This window comes from Rhinopithecus roxellana, chromosome 3 (assembly GCF_007565055.1).
Source record: "Rhinopithecus roxellana isolate Shanxi Qingling chromosome 3, ASM756505v1, whole genome shotgun sequence".
NCBI lineage: Eukaryota > Metazoa > Chordata > Mammalia > Primates > Cercopithecidae > Rhinopithecus > Rhinopithecus roxellana.
Window position 1 is genome coordinate 86,008,011 of NC_044551.1, and position 16,855 is coordinate 86,024,865.

Genomic DNA, 16,855 nt, shown 5'->3' on the forward strand with positions numbered 1-16,855 from the left:
AAATCATGACAACACCCAAATGCTGGTGAGGATGTGGTAAAACTGAATCATTCATGGCTGGTGAGAGTGGAAAATGGTACAGTCATTATGGAAAAACAGTTTGGTAGTTTCTTAAAAATACTACATAGGTGGCCGGGCACAGTGTCTTACGCCTATAATCCCAGCACTCTGGGAGGCTGAGGTGTGCAGATCACTTGAGGATAGGAGTTTGAGACCAGCCTGGCCAACATGGTGAAACCCCTTCCCTACTAAAAGTACAAAAATTAGGCCGGTATGGTGGCGGGTGTCTGTAATCCCAGCTACTCAGGAGGCTGAGGCAGGAGAATTGCTTGCACCCGGGAGGCAGAGATTGCACTGAGCCGAGATCGCGCCACTGCATTCCAGCCTGGTAACAAGAGCGAGACTCCATCTCAAAAAACAAACAAACAAACAAAACCCTACATAGGCAATGACCAGTATAATTTAGCAATTGCATTCCTGTGCCTTTATTCCAGAGAAGTGAAGACTTATGTTCACACAGGAACCTGTAGTTGAACGTCTATAATAGCTTTATTCATAATAGCTAAAACCTGGAAACAACCCAAATGTCCCTCAGTAGGTGAATGGTTAAACAAATAGGTACATATCATAGAATACCACTCAGCAAAAAGGGGACAAACTCTTGATACACACAATTTGAATGGATCTTAAGCGAATTATGCTGAATGAAAAAAATCCAGTCTCAAAAGTCACATCTGGTATTATTCCATTTATATGACATTCTTGAAATGACAAAAATCATACAGATATATTATTACAGAGCAGATTAGTGCTTTTCAGGGATCAGGTAGGTAGGGAAGTATAAAAGGTATGAAAGGGTAGCACGAGGGATACTTGTGAGGTATCTAATGTTATTAGGTATCTAATAACTGTTCTAATGTTAATTGTGGTGATGGTCACACAAACTTATACGTGTTACAAAAATCACATAGAACTAAATGTATACACACATGGTCATGCGCATGCACACACCACTGTGTGCATCTGAAGGTAGGTGGAATTGTTGAAATATCACGTTCTGGGTTGTCTTATTGTACTAAGACTACACAAGATGTTACCATTAGGAGCAAATGAATGAAGGGTAAAAGGAATTTCTCTGTACTATTTCTTACAACTGCATGTGAATGTACAATGAACTCAAAACAAACAGAAAAATACAAAAACATCTTAAAAATAACTGGTCTGAACCAAGGCTGGAGGGTTGCAATAGAAGATCTTATAACACTTTCTGGTATGATCCTATGCAGATTACTCACTGATTATATGTGAGAACTCATACCTTTGAATCGAAGGGAACCTGCAGTCTTTCAGATGAGTTACAGTGGGGAGGAAGAGCCCATGCACTCACACAACCACATACTCACATACCCATAGACACCCACATACTCACAAACACACACATCCACATACATACGCACACACATCCACACACACATCCACATACATACGCACACACATCCACACACACATCCACATACTCACACATCCACATACTCACATACACACACACACCCACATGCTCACAAACACATATCCACATACATACACACCCCCCACATACATACACACACACCTTCATACTCACATACCCATACACACCCACATACTCATAAACACACACATATCCACATACATACACACACATACATACACACACATCCACATACTCACACAGCCACATACATACACACACACACACCCACATGCTCACAAACACATATCCACATACATACACACCCCCCTACCTACATACACACACACCCACATACTCACATACCCACACACCCACATGCTCACATGCCCATACACACCCACATACTCACAAACACATATCCACATACATATACACACATCCACATACTCACATACCCACACACCCACATGCTCACATGCCCATACACACCTACATACTCACAAACACATATCCACATACATACACACACACCCACATACATACACACACATACATACATACACACACATCCACATACTCACATACCCACACACCCACATACACACACCCACATACATAAACACACCCACATACTCACATACACACACGCCCACATACATACACACACCCACATACTCACCCACACACCCACATACTCACATACACACACACTCACACACATACAAACTCACATACTCACATACACACGCACATACTCACATACATACACTCACATACACACACACCCACGTACATACACACACCCACATACACACACACTCACACACATACAAACCCACATACATACACACACACACGTCCACACTCATACATACACACACTCCCACATACATACACACATACATCCACATACATACACACATACACACAGATCCACATAATCACATACACACACCCACATACATACACACCCACACATGTATACACACACCCACATACTCACATACACACACCCACATACATACACACAGAGCCACATACATACACATGCATACATACACATGCATCCACATACATACACACACACATCCACGCTATTCTACATCCACACACTCACACATGGATACACCCACACTAAAGTTAATTAAGATCCCTAATTAAATAGCCATGAATATAAAAGCTTATTAGAGTTGAAGCAGCCACACAGGCAGAAATAGAGCTCTTGTTCTCCCTTAGCACACAGAATCCCTGGCAAGGGCACACTGTTGAAAGGGGGATTTTATCAGATCTGAAAAGCTCTTTCAATATTGTCCTTTTATACATTGGCCTGAATCACCGTTTTGAAAATCTTACATTCCAATCTCTGTGTGTCTGTTTGGAAAAAGTGAATATTGACGAAGGTCCAGTCTCCCACATTCCCGAACCAAATTCAGCATCAGCAAGGACCCACCTTCATCATTGTGGAGAAAGTCATCTTCCAGATGTTGCATTCCAAATGCGGCCTCCAGTGTTTTCATCATAATTGAGAGCCCATTTCCCTGAAGGGCTCCAGGAATTATGCATTTAATAGTCTCATTTAAAGAGTGAGGGACAGTACCTTAGCCAAGTCACAAAGCAGGCATTGGCAGAGCAGGGCTTGGAACACAGGTTTGCAGCTGTGAGTTTAGGACTAGTGGTTTCCAAACTATTGAGGACTTCTCTAAACTCTGCTTTGAATAATTGGAAAGACTTAGCAATTAACCAATGAATGATTATGGCTTATTTCTACTCCTCAACCTCACAATCCTACCCTCAGTGAGGAGACAAACAGAAAAGCAGATAACCTCTTCTTTCGAGATCCTTACCTCTGTCCTTTTCTTACTCTCTGTCCACTTCCCAGGCTCCTCTGTGAGCCCTTCTTCTTCTGCCTTTCCTTTGGTTCATTGCTTAGTTCACTCTCAATCAGTCATAGTTTTGGAAATCACTCCAAAATATGATTGTTGGCTCCCACATCTGTATCTCATTCCAAACCTCTCCCAGAGTTCAAATTTATGAACCTAAATCTCCTGATGGTCACCTCCACAGGTACTTTCAACTCAGCATCCCCGAAATCCTTTCCTCCCACTTCAACCTGCGATTCCTTCTGTGCCTTCTGTGGTTGCAGGAACCACCATGAGCCCAGTTGCCCAATCTAGAAATGCCAGTGTCTTGTTAGCTCCCTCTCCTCCCATATCCTGCATCCCAATCTGTCATCATGTGCTGCTAATTTTACCTCCTCTACATCTTTGCTACTTACTGTCCTTAGCCCAAACCCTCATTTTATGCTTGGTTTACAATATCATGCCCCTTTTCAGATCCATCCTCCTCACTGTTGCCAGGTGGATCAAATCAAAAGTCTGTCCATATCATGACCCATGGCTCAAGATCCTTCAAAGTCTAGCCTCCAGGAAGCTCTCCCTTCATTTGCAACCTCACAGTTCATGCTCCAGCAACAACTGCTTGTATTAGCACTCCCTCAGATCCCCCGCATGTACTCCCACACACCTTCCTTTCTTCTATATGTTCCCTCTTCCTAGATTGCCTTTTTCTCTTACCCCCTTTAACCCATTCAACGTCTACTCATTCTTTAAGATTTAATTTGGGCATTTCCAGGAAGCTTTCCCTGCCCTCTAGTCTGGTTTAGGTTCCTGCCAATATACCTTCTTCAAACTTGGTTCACAGCACTTCCTGTGCTAGGTGGTAATAATCAAATTGTATGCCTGTTTTCCTCTTAGCTCCTCCAGAACAAGAATCGAGGTTTATTCTTCTCCTTGTCTCAGGCATTGAATATATCCTGGTTTACAGCAGGTGTACTGACTGACAAAACTGAGGATGCACACCACCCATGAAGGAAAAGAGAAAAAGGAGAGAATATATCCATTAGGCCAGGAAAAGTGAAGACTAGGTGAATGCGAGGTTTTGTGATAAACTAACAAAGAGGCATGTTCTCCTATGGGTCAGGGAAGGGGCAGTAAAGAGGCCAGAAGTTTGAGAATTCAGTAGAAAATCTGCAATAATAATTCCAGTGCCTGTAATAGGAACTGCTAGTAGAAGATTCTACATGAGTGTCTCATGTTTCTGCACATCATCTGAGCAAAGACATAGGTTTTGTTCTGGAGTATTCTTTGAAGGTTGTTGTAAAGGGAACAGCCTTAGAAGATAACATTTTTCCAGGGAAAAGGAAAGATTTACTTTATGTCCATAATAATAAAGGTGATGGCTTCCTCTGGGGCAAAAGTTGAATAAGTTTGCTTACAATATATTTTAAAGGATTGGGGCTTTCTTATTTTGGGGGTCTTAAGCTGGGATAAAACCCATTGTATGCATAGCATACACTTGGGCTGCCTGCAACACCCCAGTGCAACTTATAGGACAAGAGGGACAGGTGCAAACCGACGCTCGTGTCCCATTATGCTGTGAGCAATAAAGTCCTTGGTCTGTGACTCAGAATTTTCATGTCTTCTGCCAGCATTGCATTCATAAAAGCATGGCAGACTAACTTGTTAGCTTGCAAGCAGGGTAAAATCTTAGATTGCTATGGCTTGAATGTCCCCTCGAAAAATCATGTTGAAATTTGATTGCCAATGTAAAGACATTGGGAGGTAGGACCTTTAAGAGGTGATTAAGAGCCCTTGTAAATGGATTAACGGTTATCACGGGATTAAGTTTGTTATTGAAGGGATGAAAAGGATGAGTTCAGTCCTATTTTCTCTCTCTATCTTGGATGCTTGCTTGCCATGTGATGCCTTCCACCATGGAATGACACTCACCAGATGCTGGTGCCATGCTCTTGGACTTCCCAGTCTCCAGAACTATGGGCCAACTAAACTTCTGTTCTTTATAAATGACCTAGTCTGTGCTATTTTGTTATACAGAATGGAGCAGCAGGTGATGGACTAAAACACAGACCCTGCCTAGTTCTTGACAGGAATAAGGAGGATAACAGAGAAAAGGTGATCAAGCAGTAGTGAGAACCACGTTAAGGTTGGACCACCTGAATATATGGACAGGTCTGCATGGTTGTTGAGATTTCTAGCAGCAGGGCTGTTGGGGAAGGAGTACAAGAGAGGGAAAGACGCTGAATAGTAAAATAAAATCTCAACATAGGATATTCTTCTTATATTCCAGTTTTGCTATAAGAGTAGTTCTGGAATAACCTGAGAGATAGTCATTGATGAGGGGAAAAAATGCTAGGGCTTTAAGTGTACTCTCAAAATCTTTCTTGCTTTATTCCCATTCCTATTTAAAGTTCCTCGTGCAGACAAAGCAAGTGCACAATTAACTGGGTTGATGATTACTTACAGCTTGATACTTTGCCCCTGTGTAGAACTTCCATCTGCAATATGTGACATTTAACACAAATTCAGGGACAGTGTCTTTTCTATTAAATGTCACAGAAAGTTGTAATTGAGCACATTTTTTTCAACCTCTTCAGCATCTTAATCTCCAAGTCTCAGAAGGGGTTAAGTCCAAGAAACACTCATTGAATTTACAGAATGCTCTCTATCGCAGGAGCCTTGAGAATAGTAATTAGTTATGGATTAAAATGAGGCAGCCCTAAGCACACAAAAAATGCAACAGGACTTCAGAGAGACTATGATGGCTCACAATAAATGCGAGGGAACTTGTGGTAAACATTTTCCATAAAGCATCCTGGAAACTATTTGAGCATGTCAAAACAAACCCCCATTCACACTATTTTTTCCTCATTTCCTTTGCAAACAAAAATAGATTGCTCTTTTTGTTTATTTTTTTTTCCACTTCATCTTCTCAAGCTAATCCAATTCACTTTCCACTTCCCCTTTTCTATACATTTGTGTACGTGAATTAACGGGACAGGAAGCTGACCTAGGGGAAATCATAAAAAGCTCATAAAATAGCTCCACATGGGAAATAATTTTGCAAGAACATGCTTCTGTTATAAATTGTTCTCTCTCTTTGTAAGCTCTCTCTATAATGAAAAAATATTGTATTGATTTCTCTTGGAATTTCTGACAGCAGTTTTTGACTCAATGCACAATCTGACCATGCTCTGCTAGTCAGACTTACGCTACTGAAAGAAAGAGGATGAGGACAGAAGAGACAAGCTGTAAAAGGTTGAGTCTGAAACTTCTCATGTGTCTAAGGGACAACTTATCTGATTACCAGAGGAAAGGATACTTTTTTTAAGGTTCAAGGCCAGCTTGGGGAACATAGTGAGACCCCCATCTTTTTAAAAAAATAGCTAGGCATGTTGGCAAGTGCCTGTATTCCTAGCTACTTGGGAGGCTGAGGTGGGAAGATGGCTTGAGGCCAGTAATTCAAAGATACAGGGAACTATGTGCCACTGTACTCCAGCCTGCTTGACAGAGTAAGACTCTGTTCTGTCTTACACACACACACACACACACACACACACACACACACACACACACACAAAGAATAAGTCTAAAAATTCTTTGCCAGTATTTTTGATATTTACCCTGAAAGAACAATACAGACCCACACATCAGCTGTGGGGAGGGGTAAACCACCAGCCTAAATTTTTAAAATCAAGAGGCTTTTAATTCTAGAGTTTCCAAAAAAAAAAGTAGACTCAACACTAAACCACTTTCAGTACACCAAGAAGAATTTCTTTGTGAAAGTGGTCGTCTCCTTCCTGCTGCTATCAGCCCTACTGCTGTACCTTCAAGCCAGCCCAACACCATTAGACTCCTCTGCTGGATGGCATAGTCACCTAGGATGGGATTTACTTGGCTTCATCCAACTCACTCTTATTCCAGTTTTGTCTCTATCTTGTTCTTAAAAGAAGTCTCCAACATCTTATGATCCTGATTTTGTCCTTTAGGTCTTTTATTTTCCTCCAAGGATTTTGAAGTCCTTGTGAAATGAGCATAGTATTAATAAGCTTACAGGGTTTTTGTGGGAGCTAAATGACGATGATGCTGATAAAAAGAATAAGACTGACATTAACAAGTAACACTTACTGAGCAGTTTCTACAAGCCAGATACTATGCTAAGTATTACATGAATGAAGACTTTTGATTCTCGTGACAATGCTATGAAATACATATAATTATCACTATTTTACAAAATGAGGAAATGGAGACATGGACAAGTTAAGTAACCTACCAAAATTATATGGCTAGTAAGGAGTGGAACTAATGATAAATCTGGTACTCTCCATGGTGTCAAGCTGCTCACAAGATTTGGAGGGAAGAGTCTAATCCCATCCCTAACCCCAGGGCAAGAGGGGAGCGGGGAGGGGGCATCAAACAAATTGGTCTAAAATGGAAAGGGCTTAGAGGTCAAGTTTGAGTCCAAGTCCTAGGAGAAAATTAAAAGGATAGAATTTGGGCCATAAAATGAAAATAAGAGCTCAATTAAGGGATAGACAGGGACATGACAGGAATGAGAGCAAGCTGGCTCCTATCTGAACCCACTGTCTGTTTTCTTGGCCCATGGTTTCTTAATATGTTTGACATGTCTTTTCAGAACATGGTTTTGTGTACCTCAGTTACCTCAGTTTCCACTGCTTTGAAATATGACTATCTAGCCTATGAGAAAGCCTCCAAATTGTTCCAAAGTGAGTTTTACACCCAGTACTCCAATTTATTCTCAAAATGTGATGAAATCCCATAGTGGTCTTTAGATGGCAGTAACTGACAAACAAGCTGCATCTTTTGTGTATACCCTAACCTCAAAGTCTCTTGAAACTCACCTCAGAAAAATAAAGCCCCAAATAGTGTTACCCATGAGACGTATTTAGAATAAGAAAGATAAGAGTGATAGAAAGTCACTGATAAAAGGAATCTATCTCAGAGACTCAATCTTGGGATTCCCTACCTCACACACTTTCCACAGAGCCTGAGTGATCTCTCTAATTCCATTTGTTGGTTTGGAATAATCTAGAGTATCCCACAGGATTAGATCCAAAGTCCTTATGTGGCCACAAGGCCCATGGCAACTTAGTTGCCATTGGCCCTGGTTCACTGACAGACTGCTGCCCTCATTCGCACACTTTCTCCTATGTAGTATTTGAACAAATATTTACTGAGGGTCTATTATATACCATTGAGCAACACCAAACTCAACTTCTGCTCTTAAGTCTTACATACTAATTGAGGAAACTGTATCAATCAAATAGATCTAAGATTACAACTGTGAAACATGCTGTGGATGAGAAATGCAGTTTTATGGGAGTCAATAACAGAATCTTACTAGGAAAGGGGGTCAGGAAAGGCTTCCCCATGGAAGTGACACTGGAGTTGTGATCTGAGAGATTAGGTTGTTAACTAAGTGAAGACAAGAAGACAGTCCAGGCAACAACAAGACCAGAGGCAGGCCTTGAAAAACCCTGATGAATAAGACTATTGCTACCTCTCAAGAGCAAAGGCAGGAATAGCGAGAGATGAGAAAGGGAATCAGAAAACCACTGGACTAAACTAAGCCAGGTGTGGCAGAAGGGGTGGCAGGAGGGTGGGTATGATCAGATTACCATTTTCAGATTATCCTAACTACATTGAGGAAACAAGATGAAAAGAAATTTAATTGGTTTTGAGTAGACCAGAAAGTGTATACCACTATAGTCCAGAAAAGAGAAAACTGTAGCTTTAATTGAAGTGATATAAATGGTCAATTTATATGGAGATGGTCAGATAAACGGTCAGTACCTGATAACAGACTTGACATGGGAGGGAGAGAAGGAGGTATCATCAGTGCATCCAGATTTCTGGCTTCTGCAACTGAAAGGATAATGTCGTGTGCAGACATGAGCAACATGGGACAAACTCAAGTGCGAGTGGAGATGGGCAGGTTTTGATTGGCTGCTTTCTCCCCTGCCTCCAGCACAATCACTTTGTTTCCTTTGTATCACAACAAGACTTCTTAACCTCCCATTGTGTGGTCCAATATCAGTGATATGTCCACTGCCTGTCATATGCATAGTGCTGGCTTAAGAATAAAGCCACTGTCCATGCAGGTCCCTCCACCTGGAATTTCCTTCCTGTGTTAGTCCATTTTCACATTGCTATAAAAGAACTGCCCAAGACTGGGTAATTTATAAGGGAAAGAGGTTTAATTGGCTCACAGTTCAGCATGGCTGGGGAGGCCTCAGGAAACTTACAATCATGGTGGAAGGTGAAGGGGAAGCAAGGTACCTTCTTCACAAGGTGGAAGGAAGGAGAAGTGCCGAGCAGAGGGTGAATAGCTGCTTATTAAACCATCAGATCTCATGAGAACTCACTCACTACCACAAGAACAACAAGCGGGAAACCACCCCCATGATTCAATTAGCCTAACCTTATCACTTCCTCACTAGTTAATTCCTTTTATTTTCTAAAATCCCATCTTAGACATCCAAGTACCCTTTCCTATTGCAGTACTTTTATACTCATGCCAATCTTAACTTGAATTTTCTGTTTGTGCTTTTGTGCAGTAGACTCAAAGTTCCTCAGAATCAGGAAATGGGACTTCTGTTCATATTTGCATCCCTGGTGCTAGCACAGGATTTGACATACGCCTAATGATCCACAACTCTCTTCTCATTATGGATTAAGAAAAATGGGCATGGCCGGGCGCGGTGGCTCAAGCCTGTAATCCCAGCACTTTGGGAGGCCGAGACGGGCGGATCACGAGGTCAGGAGATCGAAACCATCCTGGCTAACACGGTGAAACCCCGTCTCTACTAAAAATACAAAAAAAAAAAACTAGCAGGGCGAGGTGGCGGCGCCTGTAGTCCCAGCTACTCGGGAGGCTGAGGCAGGAGAATGGCGTGAACCCGGGAGGCGGAGCTTGCAGTGAGCTGAGATCTGGCCACTGCACTCCAGTCTGGGTGACAGAGCGAGACTCCGTCTCAAAAAAAAAAAAAAAAAAAAAAAAAAAAAAGAAAAATGGGCATGGAGCAATGACGTAACTTCCTTAGAGTTGTTGAACTCAGGTCAACTTGCTCAAAGGAGTCATAGCACTGAATCTCACACTCTGCTTCCTGTGCCTGCCATGGTGACATTAGTTAAGGGCTGGAATCATTGCTGTCTGTTGTTGGGCTGCTTATTAGTCACACATGTGAAGAATGGCTTGAGCCGTTTCCTAGGAGTTAGGAAAATGAGAATTGTGGACTGCAATTCTGCTGTTAACTTGTGAACCCTGTACCAATTAGAGACTCCATAAAAGCTTGAATGAGGATAATATTTGGCAACTGGGATGTAGAGAGTCATGGCTTCCTGAAGCAAGCCATGTGTGTCTATTTACACTTGCAAAACCAGTTTGGTAGAGAAGAGGAGAAACAATGTGACTGTGATGGAGTCAGGGGGCAGTGGCCAATCAAGCTCCTTCAAACAACTTCACTGGCATCAATATGCCACGGAGATGCCCTGGTGACATTATTTCTCGGGAATGAAGAGATGTGGAGTTTAAAGGGGCCTAATCCGTGGAAGCCACATTATGAAATCCTACCAGTGGTGCTGCTGGGACTACAGAGGGTCAAGATTTTTCCTTCTGTTTTATATGACAGCAATTCAAACCCAAGGATTTTTCCTTCTTACTCCCAGAAGTAGCTTTCTCTTTGTTTTTCTTTTTTTGGTCTGAAAATGCTAAATGTTTCTTCACATTTGTATCTAGGAATGCCTATGTGTTCAACCAGTATGACAAAGAAAATTTTTTCTCCAAAGTATCAAAGCATGCTTTTAAAAAGTCAAAAACACAATTCTCATATAAATATATAAGGAGCACATGTTCAAGATATATTTAACTCATTAGCGAGGAGACAGGCAAGATAATTTGGTTCCTTAATGAGGGGATAGGCTAGATGGCAAAGCTGGTTCAAAGGCAGATGCAAAAAATTGATGCAGCTATAGCCAGTGGGGGAGAACTGCTGAATGAGATTGCTAAGTTAGATACAAAATTAGACATCAATTTTTCTTCGTCTGGTTCCACCAACCAATACAACCATCTTCAGAATTATCTTCTCTGCTGGACACAAATCATTTTCACCTCTACTAGGCAAAAACCATTTGTACCCTATCATTTACTACATGTCAACATCTAACTTTACCGCATCTGTGCCCCAATCAATGGTAAACAACCAGTTACATTTTCATAGAGGTGTCTTTAAACCTTGAAAGGATATATAGTTTTCATGTTGCCTGTTTTCCAAGTTTTGGATACATTTTCTTAATAAAAGACCACAGGAAGGGAAATGACATACCCATTGGTATTCCAAGATACCCAAACTGTGTTTCAGGTGACAGAGGGAGATGGGGTTACAGGGGAAAGGAGAAAAAATGGATCCCCACTCCACAGATTGTTTTAAAAATAAACTTCTAACACACATGATCATGGAGATTTTTCCTGTCAAGAAAACAATAAGCCTTCCCTTGGCATTTTGACTGCAGGTCTCTTGCTGATGGGGAGATGAATGATGCGGTTCTTTACATATCCCAGCTGCTGGTTAAGCTCTATAGATTGCAAGGGCATTTCATCAGTTGGTTGGTCCTACTATTCATTACATTTCACTCATTCATTCATTTGTATCCCAGGCACTGTGTTAGGTGTTGGGGATCTAACAGAAAAGAGACACATGGCTTCCGTCCTCATGGAATTCACATTCTGGTAGAGGTGTGATAGGCAAAAAAGAGTAAACAAATACACAGAATCATGATGAATTCTGAGACTGCCATCATTCTGTGATGAAAAGCAATAAGAGGGGTCTACTTTGAATGAATTGGTCACTGAGCCCTCTCTGAAGAGGCAGCATTTATGGAGCATTTACGGAGCATGAGGCATGAGGCATGAGAAGGTGCCAGTCATGTGCAGAACCAGGAGAGGGATGTTTCAGGCACTGGGAACCACAAGTGCATAGACAGTGAGTGTGAGAGTAGGAAACAAGGAAGAGAGTAACATAAGCAAAGACCAGAAAGGCAGATGGAGGCAAGATCATGAAAGTCTCCACAGGTCACAGTAAGAAATTTTGAATTTGTTCTAAAAAGAACCAGAAAGCCATTAAAGGGTTTTGTGCAGTGCAGCACCTCAGTTTGTATTTAAAATGATCAACTATGGCTGCATTTAAAATGATCATCCGTGGAGAATGAATTCTGATGCCAAGGCTGAAAATAGGAAGCAACCATTTGGGAGTTCACTGCAGTAGCCTATGCAAGATATGATAAGGCCAAAACAATGTGATGACTGCAGAGATGATGAACAGTAGGTGGTTTTGAGACGTATTTTAGAAGTAAGACCACGGTGGGCCTTGTTATTGGATGTGGAAGATATGATAAAAGGAATCAAGAATGTCTCCTGGGCTTACATAACCAATGCATAATAGTACTGTTGGGTAAGGTGGTGATTTGGGGAAGGAGGCGGCAGAATTGAGATGATTTAGGCAGGGAGTAGTCAAGGTTCCTTTCTGGATTTATTACGTTTTCAAGACTGAATTGACTTTGACACATTCAGGTGGAGATTTCAAGTAAGTAATTGGATACGAGCCTGAAGCTCAACGAAGACGTCTTGGTTGGAGATATCAATTGAGAGTCTCAGGACATAGATGACATATAAATCTCTTACATTTATATAAGACTTATATTTATATAAATGTAAGTCTCTAAGAATAGATGAAATCTCCAGAGGTAAATGTGCAGATAGACAAGAAGTCCCAAATCTGAGAGACTTGTGTTAAATATGCAAGAAGTAAATTAATAGTATCAAAGGTTCAACATTTCCATGTTTTTCTTACCTTTTACTGAAACCATCCAACCATGTCGTGATTTAGTCTATTTCTTTTGCGGAACATCTTTGGTGACTGTGGTGAGTCTTATGTTTATGTTATTAGATGCAATGACTGTCAAGAGATTCCAACTATGTATATTTTGGAAATGTTATCCATATCCATATCCATATCCCTCTCAGTATCACTGAATTCCCAAGAGAATAACACAGAAATAATATTTTCCTTCTCAATGGACTTCCAAACACTTTCTGGTACCCTCTTTCTTGTCTACCAAGAACTCCCCTGAAAAAAGGAGGTAGGAAGTGTGAGGATATATAGCAGAATAGTGAAGGGAAAATGTTACCTCTTCTTCTTCAAGTAGAATGAGCCGAACCACAACAATGTGAATTGCATTGCCAATGCTTGGGTTATGGAACAACCCGGTGACCTAGGGTCAGAAATAGAAAACCATTAGCTCCACATGAAGAGATAATAAATAAACACCAGAGGAGACAATAGCATTATAATGCACATAAAATAAAGGTTTTCTTATAGGTCAGAAATGTTTAGTGGTATGCTAAGAAGAGTGAAATGTGCCCATGGCTCATTCCACATTACAATATTTAAAGACAATCTTTCAGGGTGATTGCTTGGCTGTGTGTTTGAGGGATTAACATTTTTCTTTTCTTAACCCAGCCCACAGTGTTCTCCTCTTTTATTATCAGTTACTCAGGCAAATACCTTTTCCCATCTCAATAGGACTAACATCCTCTTGAAGGCAGACAACATCAATCATGCAAATAGAAAGCTTTAAATTAGGAGTCATTAACTTTATTCCAATTATATTTCTAACTACTTTGAGGAAATTATGTTCTAGTTCTTGGCCTCAGTTTACCCCTTTGGTTTACCAACATAAACCGATGAGACAAAGCTGCACAAAAAGGATTGAGTCACTTGGTAAATACCTACGAGAAATATATAACTAATAAATGATAAAATGTTCCCAGCATATACAATTTTAAGGGAAAGACTAATTTATCCTGAATTTTCATCCATATTCATCCTTAGGCAGGTAGTAGTTTCACATATATATTTACAAAAATAAGTTAAAAGGACCAAAGAAAGGCCTTTTTTATTTATGTAAGCATTTTTTTTTTTTTTAGATGGAGTCTCACTCTTTTGCCCAGGCTGGAATGCAGTGGCACGGTCTCAGCTCACTGCAACCTCGGCTTCCCGGGTTCAAGCAATTCTCCTGCCTCAGTCTCCTGAGTAGCTGGGATTACAGGCACCTGCCACCACACCAAGCTAATTTTTGTATTTTTAGTAGAGATGGGGTTTCACCATGCTGGTCAGGCTGGTCTCGAACCCCTGACCTCATGATCCACCCACCTTGGCCTCCCAAAGTGCTGGGATTACAGGCGTGAGCCACCGCGCCCAGCCCTATGTAAGCATTTCTAATGATATCTATTCACCAGCTGCCCCAGCCCCCATGTAGTATGGCATACCATGTTCATGATGGTGAGGATGTAGGACTCCACATTCTCACTCCTATGGTATTCAATCATCTTTGTGTCGGCCACCACCAGTGTCTCCACCCATCTCTCCTTGCTGATGGAACGCCGAGAGAGGCTTCTGCTTGGCAAGTTGTGCCTTTCCCACTTCTCCCGCCATAGCTCTTGCTTCTGGGAGATATTAACACTATCTAAACAGTAAACAGAAGACAATGGTCTACCACTGTATATGTCTCATATATTATCTACTTATGTTTGTAAAGATGCAAGGCCATACATTTAATCTACTTTAATAACATAAATGCAATGTCTTTACATACATGACTGAAATAGACCAATTTAAATAAATATGACCAAGAGAAATTTGAATCTTACAGAGAGGTTCAAAAAGTACTTTATAAAAATGTTTATTACCTAGTACATTAAATGATGTCTTCCACTATTGAAAAGGCGTAACCAACAATGGGAACTTTCTCTTTCTTCTCCTCCTCTAAATTATTCAGTGCCTACTGTGTGCAAGGCCATATACCTGGCTTTTAAATGCCACACTGTTTATCCTCATGAATAACTAAGGTACATATTCTTCTCTCCATTTTGCAAATGTGGAAATTGATGCTCAAAGTGGCTGATTAAATAACTTTCCCAAAGCTGCGCAGCCCATCAGTCAGTAAAAGATTCAGTATTTTCTATGCCCTAAAATCATGCATTTTAAAAAATATACACCATACTGTTTCCTACAGAGTAAACATGTATAAAACCATAGTATATATAAGCTGAAAACCTGCCGAAGGTTCCAGGCATTCTACTTGAAGATGGCACAAAAAGAGGTGGAAAAGATCCAAAGAAGGACAGCAAAATTATCAAGGTGACTAACAGATTTTAGTATGAAAAGGATTTGATATATGAGGGTCGTGGTTTGGAAGATGAAATCTAGGAGAGGCTATAGAATGATAAAGAAAGTCAGACAGTAGCTTCACGGAGTCATTCTCAAAATCCCAGAATACTGTAAGTAGGGAGCACGTTCCAACTTGAAAGAGGTCTGTTCAAAACCCAAATGAATAAAAGGCTACCTCACACATCAGGAAGCAAGAACTTAACCCAAGTGGAAGTCAAGTGTAAAAAGTTCCAGTGGGCTCAGAATGGCTTAGGGTGCCAAGGAAAGACAGGTTGACCAGAAGAGAGTAAAGAAAGAAGCCTGGGCTGATACAGGGGCAGCGCCTGGGTCTTTGAAGATTCCTATCAGGATCACAGCCACGAACACTTCCTGCCTCTCCCTCATCTGCACCCGGGGCCCCTGGCAGGGGCAGAACATCGAAGCAGAGTGGCAAACCTCATGTCCCCTTCCTAATCTCGGGTAATGGCTATCCAGTCTGAACTTGAATACTTCAGCAGGAGGAGGGGACACTCAACAACTCACAGGGCATCTTGTTCTATTGGGAAATTCTCGACTGCATTGAGCTGAAACCGGCCTCTCCGTCATTCCTCCTCGTTAGTTCTGGTCCTGTTCTCTGAAACATCTAGAACTACACCCCCTCCTGAGGTCCTGCCTCAGAACCTGAGTTGGAACAACTAACACCATATCCTACCCTCTCCCCTGATGCTCTCTAGGCTGTGGGAGTTGCTTACATTGATTTGTGTGTAACCCTTCCTGGTTCCTCAGTTTCACTGTCCATATGAAGTTAGAACACGTTTGGTGATATTGACAAAAGAAATGATACATCATCATAGGTCTAAATAAATTCAAACTCTAGCGTTGTGAGTTTTACTTCAAAATAATAATGCTGTACTTTGATATAACACTTCTGAGAAATAATCCGGGATTATGTAAACTTTGGAGGGAAGTCCTGTGAAGATTTAAAAACGGGGAGGTGGTTAACCCCTCATCTGAATGGAACCATTTTCTAGTTTCCTTCTCCACTCACTTTGCATGGGGAAGCATGAATTCCGTAAGAAATATCAAGATTTTATCAATGGTTTCTAAAACTTTCTGAAACCCCCTCCCTCATTCCCCCATCAGCTTTTGTCCCTTTTTTGAATCTCATGCGAATGTTTTCAAATCACTATCTGCTTTCAGATGTCTCTAGATAAGCCAAGCAGCCAGCCTCCTTTGAGCCCACGTGGGCTGGTGTTTTCTGAAAGGGCTGTTACAGGTTGGGTTGAGTACAGGAATCGCGTCAATGTGGATTCGGTCCC

At 41.3% G+C, this 16,855-nt stretch overlaps 1 protein-coding gene across 2 annotated transcripts in view; it reads right to left on the minus strand.

Moving 5' to 3' along the window:
• Positions 1-16,855, minus strand: part of ADAMTS12 (ADAM metallopeptidase with thrombospondin type 1 motif 12) — a 391,880-nt gene that overhangs the window by 135,747 nt on the left and 239,278 nt on the right. For both annotated transcript variants that reach the window (XM_030927984.1, XM_030927985.1), the window contains exons 4-5: positions 14,657-14,853; positions 13,516-13,599 (exon numbers count right to left, since the gene is read on the minus strand). In XM_030927984.1, the coding sequence (XP_030783844.1) occupies positions 13,516-13,599; positions 14,657-14,853 (281 nt within the window). The remainder of the gene's footprint in view (positions 1-13,515; positions 13,600-14,656; positions 14,854-16,855) is intronic.